Here is a 15916-nt window from a genome sequence, read left to right as displayed (position 1 = left end):
GAGTTTGGAAGTTTACCTTCCTCTGCAATTTTCTGGAGGAGTTTAAGTAGGATAGGTGTTAGCTCTTCTCTAAATTTTTGGTAGAATTCAGCTGTGCAGCCGTCTGGTCCTGGGCTTTTGTTTGTTGGAAGATTTCTGATTACAGTTTCAATTTCTGTACTTGTGATGGGTTTGTTAAGATTTTCTATTCCTTCCTGGTTCAGTTTTGGAAAGTTATACTTTTCTAAGAATTTGTCCATTTCTTCCAAGTTGTCCATTTTATGGCATATAGTTGCTGATAGTAGTCTCTTATGATCCTTTGTGTTTCTGTATTGTCTGTTGTGATCTCTCCAATTTCATTTTTAATTTTATTGATTTGATTTTTCCCCCTTTGTTTCTTGATGAGTCTAGCTAATGGTTTGTCAATGTTATTTATCCTGTCAAAGAACCAGCTTTTGGCTTTGTTGATTTTTGCTATGGTCTCTCTCTCTCTCTCTCTTTTTTTTGCATTTATTTCTGCCCTAATTTTTAAGATTGGACTCTGTGGGAGAGGGCAAGGATGGGATGATTTGGGACAATGGCATTTAAACATGTATAATATCATATGTGAAACAAATCACCAGTTCAGGTTCGATGCATGATACAGGATTCTCGGGGATGGTTCACTGGAATGACCCAGAGAAATGGTATGGGGAGAGAGGTGGGAGGGGGGTTCAGGATGGGGAACACATGTGTACCCATGGCAGATTCATATTGATGTATGGCAAAACCAATACAATATTGTAAAGTAATTATCCTCCAATTAAAATAAATAAATTTATATTTTTAAAAAATGCAAAAAAAAAAAAAAAAAAAAAAGAATACAGTGAGTAGCTGTTCCTTTCTTCAGGGGATCTACCCAATCCAGGGATTAAACCCAGGTCTCCTGCATTGCAGGATGATTCTGTAAAGGTGGAATGAATTCACACAGTTGTCAGGTAGGAGTTCAAATGCAGGCTTTGCCACTTACAGTGGGACCCTGGGTAAGTTACTTAATCTTTCTCAGCTTCAAAATCCTCACCTGTCAAGTGGTTGTATTAATAACTTCATAGTTTTGCATTGCTGACTAAACAGGGTCATGAATATAAATTATTTAGTGCAATACCTGAATCATATTAATAATCATCTTCCAACAAATGTTAGCTTCTATAATTATGTGCTAAGCATATTGGTACTCGCTTTTAATTTAGGAGGAGGTTATTCTCGATGGAAGAACAGAGGAGGCTTCATGTCTAAGGTAGTACTTGAACTTATTTCCAAAGATTGAGTAAATTTTGAATTCAGTAAGTGGAAATAAAGTACATATATTCTAAGAAGACAGAACAGAATAACTAAAGTCTTAGTGGCAAGGCAATATACGCCTGTTACAGAGTACAGTGAGTTGTCCCAAGGGACAAAAATATCTCACAAATGATGGGTGAAGTTAGCTAGAGTTAAGACTTCTTTGTGCATGGCATTGTGAGTACCTTGCTTCAAACTTGATGCTTTGGGCAGTAAACCTTTGAGCAGAGAGTGGAGTTGAATCTGGAAAGTGATTTAACATTAATCCAGTAACAAAAAGTGAAGTGTGACCCCATGGACTGTAGCCTACCAGGTTCCTCTGTCCATGGGATTTTCCAGGCAAGAGTACTGGAGTAGGTTGCCATTTCCTTCTCCAGGGATCTTCCCGACCCAGGGATTGAACCCGGGTCTCCTGCATTGCAGGCAGACGCTTTACCTACTGAACTAGCAGGGAAGCTCCAATCTAGTAACAGAGAAGATGATAAATCTCAGCAGGCAGAAAACGGAGGCAAGGAAATCAATAAGAAATCCATTGACATCATTTTAAAGAAAGGCGAAATGACTTGAATAAGGATAGAAGCATTGGGAACTGACAGAAATGGTAGACATAAGAGATTTTGAAAATGTAGGATTCATGTGATTCATCAATAAGTTAGAAGTGGGACAAGACTTAAGAGAGAGAAGAATGTATTTTAAGGGAATGTTTTGCAGATAGGAATCCATGTTGCTCTATGCTCTCAGTGAAGAAGCATATCCTCTAGTGAGAATTCAATGGAAATCAATTCTGGAAGAAAGAAAGCTAGTCCAAGAGAAGAGAACAAGTTGTAGAGAAATAGAGTGAAAGGACTTGAGTAGAAAGAACTTGCATCAGAGAAGAAAAGCCATGTACTCTAAACTCCTTTTCAGTGAGTTTTGAAGTAACCTCCTCATTGCACTGAGGCTGTTTGAGCAAATTCATTTCCAAAATGTATGCAGTTCATCTAGAATAATATTCCCTAAATGCACACTTAGCAACAATGTGTAGAGATGTTCTAAAAATTGCTAAGTATTACTCAGAAGTTCGGGTTTTCCTGGTGACTCAGATGGTAAAGAATCTACCTGCAATGCAAGAGACCCAGGTTTGATCTTTGGAGAGGGGAATGGCTACCCACTTCTGTATTCTTGCCTGGAGAATTCCATGGACAGAGGAGCCTGGTGGACTATAGTCCTTCGGGTTGCAAAGAGTCAGGAAAGACTGAACCACAAACACTTTCACTTTCACTCAAAGGTCCATCTACCTTCTAAATGTAGTAGTCTTAAGTATGAAAGGCTATAAAAATCACCTGTGGGATCATCCAGTATACATTCCTGGGAACCATCTCCATAGATCCTGACACAATTGCTCTGAGGTGGCAGGCAGAAATAATCTACAAAACCCCTTTGGTAATTCAAATTTCCTTCCTTGATTACAAATACAGCCATATGCCTAAACAAGTCCTCCTGCCAAGTACATACACACATACACATAGCCAAGCAGAGGTCCCCTGATATGAATATGACCACATATGCCCTTTAAAAAAAAAAAAAAACTCATGTCTTTTTAAAGAGTCAATTAATTCCATAAGTTTCTGGAATCATTTTGCTTGAGTTTAAAGCATACTTTTGCCACTTTTTAGATGTGTGATCTAGAGGAAGTTTATTAACATTTCTGGGCCTCCATTATCAATGCCAAAATGGAATTTAAACAGTATCTATTTTGTAGGGCTTTTTGTGATGATTAAGATAAAATATTTAGAACAGAGTCTGCCATACATGAAACACCCAACATGACAATCTATTCTTATTTGAAGTTTCTAGGCAGCATCACTTTAGGCTGACACATTTGTTACCTAGTTTATGCTGGCAGGAGTCAGTGCCATGCACGTAATATATCATGATACAACCAGACAAGAGTAAAATGCTGTTACCTGGCACAGTGCCTGGCTGGAGAAGATAGGAAGATGGAGTTAGATCCATCTCAGAGGAGTAGGTACTGGGAAATGGGTCAGGCTCTAGGGAAAAAGAATCAGATGACTTTCAGGAAAAAATTTGGCATCAGGGAGGCCCATAAAATGCTAAGAAGAAAATTCAGTTAGGAGTGAATTTTGGGGACCCAACCAAGTGGTAGTAATCATGAAAGAAAAATCAAGAGTGTAGGCTGTATCTCAGAGGCAGTCTTCACTCTATAAATTATAAAGAAGAGAATTACTGAAATTAGAACAGGGATTCTAGCTTAAGATAAGTAAACAGAAGATCTAGAAATGATGACTATATAACATGTGGAGCTTAACCCTGAGATCAAGAGGGAAATTTGATACAAGTTCTTTTTTTCTTTTTTTATATATATTTTATTTTATTTTTTAACTTTACAATATTGTATTGGTTTTGCCATATATCAAAATGAGTCTGCCACAGGTATACATGTGTTCCCCATCCTGAGCCCTCCTCCCTCCTCCTTCCCCATACCATCCCTCTGGGTCATCCCAGTGCACCAGCCCCAAGCATCCAGTATCGTGCATCGAACCTGGACTAATACAAGTTCTAATTGTTGTAATATTATAAGTTGAATATTTATATTCATAGTTAAGTTATGTATGATACTTCCCATATTGTCATTTTTTTTGCTCGAGTGCACATGTGGTCAGAATCTGATTTCAGAAGGTGCTGTGTGTAACTCTAACAGTACCATCTTTTTAAGGCATTTTTTATTGATTCTTTAGATAAATGCTATCTTTTTTAGCCTCTATATTATTGCAAAATGTTGGCTGGATGAAACACAAGCTGGAATCCAGATTTCCAGGAGAAATATCAATAACCTCAGATATGCAGGTGACACCACCCTTATGGCAGAAAGTGAAGAGGAACTAAAGAGCCTCTTGATGAAAGTGAAAGACGAGAGTAAAAAAAGCTGGCTTAAAACTCAGCATTCAAAAAACTAAGATCATGGCATCTGGTTCCATCACTTCATGACGAATAGATGGGGAAACAGTGGAAACCATGGCAGACTTTATTTTCTTGGCTCCCAAATCACTTCAGATGGTGACTGAAGCCATGAAATTAAAAGATGTTTGCTCCTTGGAAGAAACGCTATGACCACCTAGACAGCATATTAAAAAACAGAGACATTACTTTGGTAACTAAGGTCCATTTAGTCAAAGCTATGGTTTTTTCTAATAGTCATGTATGGATATGAAAGCTGAGGGCCAAAGAATTGAAGTTTTTAAACTCTGGTGTTGGAGAAGACCTTGAGAGTCCCTTGGACTCCAAGGAGATCAAATCAGTCGGTCCTAAAGGAAATCAATCCTGAATATTCATTGGAAGGACTGATGCTGAAGATGAAACTTCAATACTTTGGCCACCTGATGAGAAGAACTTACTCATTGGAAAAGACCCTGATGCTGGGAAAGATTGAAATCAGGTGGAAAAGGGGATGAGAGAGGATGAGATGGTTGGATGGCATCACTGACTAAATGGACATGAATTTGAACAAACTCCAGGTGTTGGTGGTGGACAGGGAAACCTGGCATGCTGCAGTCCATGTGGTCACAAAAAGTTGGACACACAAAAAAAGTGTGGTCATAAAAAGTTGAGCACCTGAACTAACTTTTGTTGATTCTTTAGATAAATACTATCTTCTTTAGCCTCTATGTTATTAATCTCCTTTTCTGAGATGTTACTAATGATACTTTGCCTTTAAAGACTCATCACATGCCTAACAAACTGATTTAGGACTTCCAGATTTTTGGCAGGGATCAAGGGGAGAATGGAACCATATTCACATTTGCCTTTGATTATTACAAACAAGCACTTTTTTTAGATTTTCCAGGCTCAATAAGTGTGATATTAAATGATACTAATTTTTGATGACCTAACAGGCTATGAATTTTTCCAACTATAATGATATTTTTCAGCTCATAATTTGGTAACAATTTAGACATTTATGAAAAATTTTTGAAATATGTTTTATTATTTTTCATAATATGTAATTGTTTAAGTAAAAATCAGTAAAACAAACAAACAAGCAAACAAAAACCTATACATTATAAGCCGCAAAGACAGCTTTTTAGTTTTAACTAAAATTTCTTTAAATGGCTCCTGTGACAGGATTTATCCCTTAGTAAGGACTAATATCTGTGCAAAGAATGAGACTGAGACTTGAAATGGTAATCAAGTGACCATATACATGGACTGGAAGGCAGAAACTGTGCAGGATACACAAACAGCTAGGCTGTTTCATTTCATGCTGATCAAGGAAATAAGTCTACTCACAAGCAAATGGCACAATGCATTTTTACAAGTCAGGACAGAATGTCAGCATTCAAACCAGTTCAGATCAAACTTGGGCTGAAAATTATTTGGAAATAGCACCACCTCTTGTGTATTTTTCCTTAATTTTATTAAAAAGAAAAATTTGACTAACTCTTACACTAATAGATAAAAGTAAATGAAAACAAAGATTCCTTTTTAAAAATATTTGGCCGCATTGGGTCTTTGTTGTGGAATGTGGGATTTTTATTGCATCGTGTATTATGCTTCATTGTGGCATTCCAGCTATCTAGCTATGGTGCAGGCTTAGTTACTCCAACACATGTGGGATTCTAGTTCCCCTACCAGAGATGAACCCACATCCCCTGCATTGTGAGAAGGATTCTTAACCACTGAACTACCAAAGAAGTCCCAAAGATTCTTTTTTATCACATTAAAATTTTGATAAAAATTCAGGCACATAGAGGACAAAAGGAAAATCTTCTATGCTCCTATTCGGCTGTTCCAAGAGTAATAACATTCACCTTAATAGGGAAGTATGAAAAACGGACAGATTAAGAAGAAAATGGGTGCTATGCTGGTCTTCCCTGTATGGTTCCATTTTATAGATGAAAATATCAGGGTTTCCCAGAATATCAAATATCTCCATTTTCAAATGCAAGAATTTAATCAAATTTCAAGCTCAAGAAACACTTTGTAAATTATCTTGAATCTTATGTATCTACTTTACCAAGGCCCTAATTTACAGTATATTTTGTTGCCTATATTTAGATGATAGTACAATTCTCAGAAATGTAGAAACTTAACTGAATCAGGAACATTTTATTTCACATTGTCCTCTCAAAAGTAAGAACTGCAAAAAAATGCTTTAAAAAAAAAGGAAATACTTTATTCTATAATCAGAACAAAATAAAGTAATATTACATAGAACCCAACAAATGAAAAATAGAAACTTTGTTTAACACCCTTCAGCAGTGATAGTTGCATATAAAATAAACCCATGGCCTCCTCTCCTCTGATGTCATTAATTCCTTTATCTCTCAAGCTCGAGATTTCTTCTTTCAGGTCCTACAATAAATGTAACACACACACACACACACACACACACACACACACAACTGTCTTCCCATCTTCCATATCTGCCTATTTCCTTCATCCCCCAATACTTCCCACAACATCAAGGTTCTCTGACCCAGAAAAAGCTGTCTTTCACTTGCCAAAGTAAGAACTGATGAAGCCAACGTAATCATAGCCAGCAGGTTGGCTTCGGCCCCGGGGATCCACATATTGCTGCATACGTGAGGCACAGAATGACACTTGTTCTGGGGTTAGGGCCTGAAACATTAAAAGAAAAAAAAAAAAATTACCGTGACAGAAATTCAGAATAGCTGGTTCCTTTGGGCTTCTAATATGCCCTAAACTCAGGAAGTAGAGAGGTTTGGGCAAAAGCAGCTGGTCCCGGGCCTATCACGTGCTTTTCTTATAGAAAGAAATCTGTAATTTCTAATGAATAAGACCAACTCATCTTTTCAACTCAGTTCTTATCCAAAGACTCCCATTTCATTCTGATTGCACTGTTTACCCTGTTCTTTAAATTTGGCTTATTAAATAAACAGAATAAAGAAATAGTCTTAAAACCAAGTAGCATGTTTGGGATTAATGATGAAATAATTAGATATTGACTATAGGTTTTTGAGTTGGGTCAAAACAACATGAGGTAGTGACCAAAGCAAATGATAACCAGTGCGTGACAATATCTGAGAAAACATGGGGAAGAGGAAAGTAATTGCCTATAGTAACTAGGGAGCCAGACCTGAGATGAACAAAATCTAGATGATTATAAGAGTGCAGTGAGAGTGGATAGAAATGGGAATCTGACCTGCTTCATGTCCTCTTTCGTAATATAGGCTTTGCCCTCTGCCAGAGCTTGGAAAGAATCTTCTAGTTCATCACTGGATCTGATGTTCTCTGACTCCTTGTCAGTCAAGAAGTCGATGTACTCGTCTTTTGAGATATAGCCCTTTCTGTTGGAGAAATAGATCAGAAACTGTCCCCTCTCGGGACAGAGAGGAAGACAGGTCCCTTTCTCATTCTACTCAGTGTCTCAGAGACAGAAATAAGATGAACCCTCTAAGTGCCTGTTCCATCTCAGCTCTCTGAGACAATGGGATATGACCTTTATTTGATCCCCATCCTCATACCCTTAAGTCAAATAAATAGTTTTTTAAGTTCCAGTCACTATTTCCACATGAGTAATTCAGCCTGACTCCCTAAGTAGAATTTGGGAATTTTCCACTAGCACCATCTCTAGGTATCTCAAGCTCTTCAAACTGAGCTGAAGGCCTCTATTTCTAGTATTCTAAAAGGGTACCAAAAGCTGCCCAATTCATTTATGGTAGTCTTTATCTTCCTACTCTCAAGATGAATTAATTTTACATTTTATGGATCATTTTACTTTCTGCATTTGCCCCCTTCCCCCAAGATCTATTCCCTGCTGTGGTCTGGGCTTTGGTCTTCCTCCTACCTCCCTGGATCAACAGCATCCAGGAATTTCTCAAACTTGGGCTCAGGTTCACCCTCCTCCACCATGGGCAAGTAGTAATTGAGCCCTCTCAGGCAGGACCGGAAATCTTTGTGACTCAAGCGACCTGTCAAATTCTCATCAAAGTGCCTAAAGAACAAAAAATATTTAATCAGGTTCACCAAGAATCAGATCAAACCACATGGAGGGAAAAAATAGTTATTTAGAACTTCATTCTGAATTGCATGCAAAACAATCAGCTATGACGCTATACACACCTAAAGGTTGTTTCAAACTCTTGTCGTGTCTCTTCACTGAGACCAGTGATGTCTCTGAAAGAAAAAAAAAATTAACCCATGAAATAAAACAGAGAAATATAAATAGACATGCCATAATAGTAATAGAGGAATTTTAGTGACTATTAGGCTAGTCAAGTCACCTAGTTCAGGGACTGGCAAACTATGGTCCATGGGCCAGGTCCAGGAGATCACTCACTTTTGTACAGTCAATGAACTGAGAATAGTTTTTACATGATTGAAAATAATAAAAAAAGAAGAATATTTCCTTAAACTTTAAAAATTGTGAGAAATTCAAATCTTAGCATCCATAAATAAAATTTCCCTGGAATATGTTTATGTTTATTCATTTATGAATTATCAATATCTGTTTTCACAACAGCAGAACTGAGTAACAGCACAGCAGTTAAAACAAAGGCTAAATTGCTCACAAATTCTACAATATTATCAGGATTTTTACAGAAAAAGCTTGTCTAAATAACTAATGCTGCCAAAATATTTTATTTAGAAAAAAAATTATCTTCTGCTCTATACTTGGAATATTTCTTTCACTCCAGACATTTTAATGGGAATTTTACAAAAGGGAATGCTCTCTGAAGAGGTCATATAAGATGGTGCATAGACTCTGAGAAATGGATGGTAAGTAGACCCAGGAGTATGATAGTACTGTCTCGCAGTTTATAGTGGACTCATATCTTTTTTTTTTTTTTTAAGTCATTCTCTGGGTCAGCAAAGAGAGAAAACTGGTTCTGGAGTTAATAAGTGCACTATCAGTGAAGCAGCCATTGTATCCAGTACCCCCAAAGTTTAGTCTTGGGACTAAGTTTCTAATACCTAACACCACCCACATCCTTGCCCAGCCTTAACCACAAGTTCTCAATACCTGGCTTGGATTTGTTCTTCTAGACTGTGTTGCCTTCGCATCCCAAGCTGGTAGAGCTGGTCCCACTGTTGAGCCAGCCCGATGGTGCTGTATTTAAGGTCTAGGACCAGAGCCTCTTCTAAGCTTTCTCCCAGGTCCTCAATCTTGGTCAGTTGATGCTTCTTTGCCTGGATTTCCTTTTGCTTCCTCTGGAAAAAGACAAAGAAGAGAAGCAGTTATCTGGGGTACCAGGTCCAAATCTAGGAATAATATGGAAGGTAAGAAGCTGATAAGTTTAGATTTCCCTTCATTGCTCCTTTTCAATTATCTTCAGGAAATTTCCTGTCCTTTGTAAAAATTGAACTACTCAGGAAAACCATATCAATTCTCCATTCCTAATTTATAAAATGGTGGGAAGTTTAAGTGATATGACCTCTGTCATTCTGGTAATCTGTAATATATAAATGTAAGGGTTAGCAGTCATACACTGTAAATAGAGAAGGGTAGGACTTCTAGGATCCATGCATCATCAGCTCTCAGTGATCTGCATCATGAATGATTTGCATTATTGATTGTAGTTGATTTCTGAGGCCCACTTAAACTTCCCAGTGTTCACACATCAGTCTCCTTCACTGGCTTGGACAGACTTCTACAAGATGCTTCTGTCAGGCACATTAAATGCCAAATATCAGCATTTAGGTCATGCTTTGTCAACAGGGAAATATCTTTCCCTAAAGAAAGTGAAAAGTGAAATAGCTCAGTCGTGTCCAACTCTTTGCGACCCCATGGACAGTAGCCTACCAGGCTCCTTCATCCATGGGATTTTCCAGACAAGAATACTGGAGTGGGTTGCAATTTCCTTCTCCAGGAGATCTTCCCAACCCAAGGATTGAACCCGGGTCTCCTGCATTGTAGGCAGACACTTTATTGTCTGAGCCACAAGGGAAATCCTAAAGAAGGGAGAAGTGAATTAGTCATGATGATGGGGGTAGGTGTGAAAGGTGTGAAAATATATTAGATATTACAGTGGTTTGTGGTCTCCAAAAATCAATCCTACCTGACAACATCTTTTTTAGCATTAAGTTCTCTCTTTGGGGATAAATTAGATTTAATTAATTACATATTTTTTCTGGTGGGGAAGCAATAATAAAGATAAGGTGAAAGTTAAAAATACTGTTCTAGCCACTTCTTCACCCAATTGTTAAGAGACAATTTATATTCAATTTTATTTTCTTACCACATCAAATAACATAAATGTGTCAATGTTACAAGTTGTATGCACTTTTGTATTTGTTCCCTTACTTAATAACTATAGTAAATCTATAATGTAGATATTATTGACTCCATTGTGTAGATACAGAAATTAAAGTTGAGATTTAAGCAAACTGACATCCATGTCCATGAAGTGGTGGCCAATGGTTAGAATGCAAATTTGTGTAGATACAGAAATTAAAGTTGAGATTTAAGCAAACTGACATCCATGTCCATGAAGTGGTGGCCAATGGTTAGAATGCAAATTGTTGGCAAGATTGACAGCAGAGCCTTAGGCTTTTGACTTTTGGGCCAGGGATTTACCTAAAGGAATCACCAGTTTCCTTTGAGTAGTTCTTGAACTCCTGTAAATTCCAGCAATATTTAGAACTAATGAATAAACATTACTTACTTTATTTGCTTCCAGCTGGGATTCTAGTGTTCCTGTTTCTTTCAGCAAAGATCTAGTTAAGAACCAGAGGAAAACATTACTTATAATATCAGAAGTCAGTATGTTACACAAATAGACCAACCCAAATCTCCTACACTTCTATAAGTTCTTCCAAGTTATATGGCCTTTCTGAAATGAATTTCACAATGCCAATTTTTCATGAAATCAGATCCTCTCTGTTGAGTTGGTAACCTTGCTGGACAGATGAAAAGCAAAGTAAGGTTCCTCTATGTTTACAAGAGAGCTTCCATACTCTCCTAGTTCTTATTTTCAAATATACCCTTAACCTAATGTAAGCAAGACTCTTACATTACTCTTACTCTTACATTACTCTTAGTGGGTGATAGGGCCAGAATAATATACATGCTTCTCCTTATCCCACGTTTTATTTAAGGGCCTTCTTACCCCACATGTATTTTATCAGATTTGCAGTGGGATGAAGATACTTTAATACTAAGGCCTCCTTAATTAATTCTTTCAGAGTGATACAAAAAAACAAACAGGATAACATAAAATACTGACCCATCCAGAAAATAGTCCCTGGATATGGAGGTCCAGAACAGGAATCAGGAGAGAGAAAAGGAAAATCATGTTAACAAGGATTATTTCAATAATCTTCTTTCTTCAGATGTGTGATACATTCTAAATTCTTTGTACCTGAAGGATGAATCTGTTCAACCCACTGTCCTCAAAGTGTCCCCCATACTGAGAAACCCAGAGCCTTCTGTGCAGCTCGTTGCTTTAGGATGAAGAGCTCAGGGGTCAGGCCCAGCTCAGTATCAGGCCCCTGCTGCCAGAGATGAGAGATCAAAGCCAGAGGCAGAGGAGGGTGAGCTGTGTGTCCTTTGTCTTCAGTCAGATGTTTTTTTTTTTAAGCCATGATACAGGATTTCTTTCTGTTCCTTCTTTGGTTTATCCTTGTCAGTGAGCTCATAGGAACAGAAGCATGAATTGTCTAAACTGACACTTTAAACTGTCAAAACTCCACAATTCTGAGATACCTGCTGAATACAGTCTACCAAGTTTGACCACTTATTCATTTATTATACACTCCAAGTCTCCTCTTTTCCAGGTCATTTGCCCCAGAAGATATAACAAATGTTATTTTCATGTATAGAGCATTTTGCATTTAATAAAAGCAATTAGCATATATTATCGCACTTGATTCTCATGACAGTTTTAGTAGTCAAGCAATATAATAGTTTCCTATGAAGTATTCACAGTATTCTCTGGTTGTACCAATAAACACATATGTGACCTTGAACAAGTCAATTTATCTACTGAACTTCTTTCCACATTTAGAAACAGAAGTAATAACATCAGTGCGGTACACTCTTCAAGGTTATTCTGAAAGTTAAGTGATATAATGGCTTATAAAATTACAGTGTAAAGTGCAAAGGGGAAGGCACATGTAAGTGAATGTTATTATTTTGGGGCTGTAATTATAGGCAAGAGGAAAAAAGTGAGACTTTCAAATAGTGAATAAAGAATGGGCAATGAGATGAAATTCTCATTTCTCAATTTTGCAGTGACTGATTTAGAATACAGTCAATTTCAGATACAAAGCACAGACAGGATATGGTGATTTTAGGGCAGCATAAGTACTGTAAGAATTATCCTCTTCCCTCAGCTATGTATTCCATCCCCAGAGTGGAATGTGTGGCATAAGGATCGTGAGTTTGGGGGTATCACAGCAAACCTTGTCTCCAAGATCCAATTAAGGAAGGCACTGGCATTCTGTTCAAATTCCTGGCACATCTCAAAGTTCTTGATCTGTCTTGCCTCTTCCTTTTCCAACTCCTGCTCTCTTTCCTAAAACCCCAAATCACAGATAGTAGTGTGCACATTGAAGACTTTTTCTTGCAATAAAGTAACTGGTTCCTAGGCTCATCTGCACATCTCCCCTCTTCCAAATTTCACCTGCCTTCCAATGGCATTGCCTGTGCGCTCAAATTTATTCCAGTCCACCTATTCTCATCTCAGAAATATGAAAGAAGCTTATCCAACTTTTCAGAAGTACTTGCAGGTGTTACCAAGCCCAGTAAAAAACAAACTAGTAATAAAGGCAAGTCTTTCCTCATCTCAGTATTTTTCCAGTTGAAATTTCATTTAAATGAAAAGATAAGAGTTTCCATCTAAAATTGGTAAGTTTATAGTGAAATTTTTCTTTGCAAACTTGTATTTTCCATAGCTTCAGTAATGAGCATTACTATAGACAGACAAAATTACACACGAGCACATTTAAAAGGCACTTTTGGAAGTTCATATAAAATAGAAAATGCTTTTGAGCATATAGACTGCAAAGATATATACAAGCCTCATGAATTTTTCATAACACATTTTTAGAGCCATCTTCTGGAGCTTATGTTTGCTTCTCTGAATCACTAATCAACACTCAGACACTTGAGACTGTCTAAACTATAGGGCATAGGGCTCTGCCTATCATGAACATATTTCCAACTTTTTTCTTAGATTGACTCAGTTCATGACTGCTGTCGCAATATAATTATTAACAGTGCTCCTTTCTCTCTCAAAGTCCCCAAATCCAGAAAGCAAATCAAATGATCATGTTCATTATGGCTAAAGGAAGTATCTTCTCTGCCCCCAAAGTACCTTGATGGTATCAAATAGGTGTTTCCAGACTCTCTCTAGCACCTCTACTGTTAACCAGGTATAGGGGCTGGAGGGCACATTCAAGGCCTTAATCTGCTGGTCTAGCTCTCGCAAATCATTGAAGTCTCCTCGGGCCTTTGTCAAGGAGGCCAAGAAGGCCTCGTGGTCCTTCTGCAGCTGCCGGATTGCATCCAGGGAGACACAGTGCACGGGCTCTGAAAGGTCCTCCTCGGCCTTCTCACACCAGTTGTTGAAAGCTGAGGCCTTGTGTGCAAATTCCATGAATAGAACCTCAGTCTATAAAGAAAAAAAGATAATTCCATCTTTTCCAATAAAGTTCATCAGCAGAAAAGAAAACAGGATAAAAAAAATGACTGTCTTCAAATATTTTCTGTACCAATACTCTAAGAGGACAGAACTAAGACCAATGGAGACCATGCAATCAGATGGGTGGACATGTGAGTTCAAGGTACAAGCCCTGATCCAAGCATTTTCTCTTTTCTTCCAACACTTACAAATGAAGTTGGGTAACTTCTAGGGTTATTTTAGCCGTAAGATTCCCAAAGTGACAAAGGTAGTTTTCAATGATAAGATTCCATGATTTCTTGTTCTGATGTCTGTGTTCCATGAATTTTTAGTATAATATGCATGAATTAAGTTTAAGTGAATGAATGGATGGATGATTAGATTAAAAAAATCATTTGTAGGACAGGCATTTCTTCTTTCTCTTCTGTGATCTGCAGCCCTCACTGCTTTGATGTTTATTTGTGTATACTGAGTTGTCTTCCTACCTTCCTCTAAACCTTGTTCGGAGCTCATCTCATGCCTAAATTCCCTGCTTAAATCCATTTCTTACCCTCTAACCTATATCTTTAGCCATACAATACTCTCTGGAGTATTCTGAATGACTGTGAATTTCTAAATAAGAGAAATAGTATGGATTTTTCCAAACAGAAGGTAATACAAAGTTTTAGATTTAAAGATTCATTTTCATATTTGGCAAAACTAATACAATTATGTGGAATGGGGAGGGAGGAGGGAGGAGGGTTCAGGATGGGGAACACATGTATACCTGTGGCAGATTCATTTTGATATTTGGCAAAACTAATACAATTATGTAAAGTTTAAAAATAAAATAAAATTAAAAAAATAAAAATAAAATAAAATAAAAATAAATAAATAAATAAATAAATAAAAATAAAACACATCATATATTTTGTGTCAGCCAATTGTACTTTCAAAGAGATTTTGTTATACAGATATGAGAATCAGTTTTCATCTCAAAATGGGTTAAGAGGAAAAAAACTGACCCAAATGGAAGGGAGATTGCAAAGGTATTGTATACCATTATGTTGTTGCTGTATTCATTTCAGCAATCTACACACCAAAATAGACCAACACAGAAAAAACTATTACTGCCCCTACCCTGGAAGGACATGGAAACCTATAAATAATGTCATACATTTTCATAATATTATGTATCAACTGAATATTTTACAGAGATTTTATAATCACAAAATAAGATAATATGCGGTTGTCCATTAATTGCTTTAATTTTGCACTGAAGATTAGTTTCTGTAGGTTATATGTCCCTCATCACAGTTAAAATTAAGAGTCTGACTTTTATTTGTGTGTTTTCTGATTCCTTTAATTCTCTACTTTAACTTGTCATCAAGTACAATATCTTATGGTCTAGAAGTATTCAGTATTTTCACTAACCATCTTGACTTCCTTTTACTATTAATAATTTTATCATCAATATCCAATATCTTAGCAGTCACCAAAAGAAAGAACATTTTAATAACTATATCCATATAGAACATAATGGTTTATATTGCATTTTCAGGTCCATTATCTCTTTTGATAGTAATCAAGATCCATCAAGATATGATGGTGATATAGATCCATCAAGATATGATGGTGATATCACCCTATTTTCTAAATAGAGAAATCAAGATTCAGAGATGTTAAGCAACATATAGAAGGTCCCCCAGCTAGGAAAGATGAGAACACAAATTTTACTTGTCTAATATTCCTTTTATTTGAGTTAGAAAAAACACAAGAGCAATCTTGACTCCTATATGCCAGTATTAGTTCTGCCTTAAATTAAGATCTTTGTCTCACCTACTTGTTTCCAATATATGTGTCTGACTTCCATCATAAGTCAGCTGATCAATCAGTCCAAAAAAAAAGAAAAACTTATCAAGCTAAAAATGAATTGCTTCATGTTTATAAGAATGTCTTCCTAATTCTTTGCAATATACTCACTTAATTGTCTATAGTATTCAAACATGGTTTCCAGTATCTATTTCTGGATATAGATATTCAAGGTCAGATGA

At 36.9% G+C, this 15916-nt stretch overlaps 1 protein-coding gene across 1 annotated transcript in view; it reads right to left on the bottom strand.

The window, feature by feature from the left end:
• Positions 1–6447: 6447 nt before the first annotated feature.
• The window catches only part of SPTA1 (spectrin alpha, erythrocytic 1), an 87204-nt gene continuing 77735 nt past the window's right edge, over positions 6448–15916 (bottom strand). Inside the window, exons 43-51 of the mRNA XM_044944161.2 lie at positions 13578–13874; positions 12664–12776; positions 11487–11504; positions 10926–10977; positions 9284–9471; positions 8383–8436; positions 8108–8254; positions 7463–7607; positions 6448–6918 (exon numbers count right to left, since the gene is read on the bottom strand). Coding sequence (XP_044800096.2) covers positions 6793–6918; positions 7463–7607; positions 8108–8254; positions 8383–8436; positions 9284–9471; positions 10926–10977; positions 11487–11504; positions 12664–12776; positions 13578–13874 — 1140 coding nt within the window. The 3' untranslated portion in view covers positions 6448–6792. The remainder of the gene's footprint in view (positions 6919–7462; positions 7608–8107; positions 8255–8382; positions 8437–9283; positions 9472–10925; positions 10978–11486; positions 11505–12663; positions 12777–13577; positions 13875–15916) is intronic.

The sequence above is a fragment of the Bubalus bubalis genome, chromosome 6 (genome assembly GCF_019923935.1).
Source record: "Bubalus bubalis isolate 160015118507 breed Murrah chromosome 6, NDDB_SH_1, whole genome shotgun sequence".
Classification (NCBI taxonomy): Eukaryota; Metazoa; Chordata; class Mammalia; order Artiodactyla; family Bovidae; genus Bubalus; species Bubalus bubalis.
Note: the sequence above shows the minus strand (reverse complement) of the source record. Positions and strands in the feature narration are given on the sequence as shown.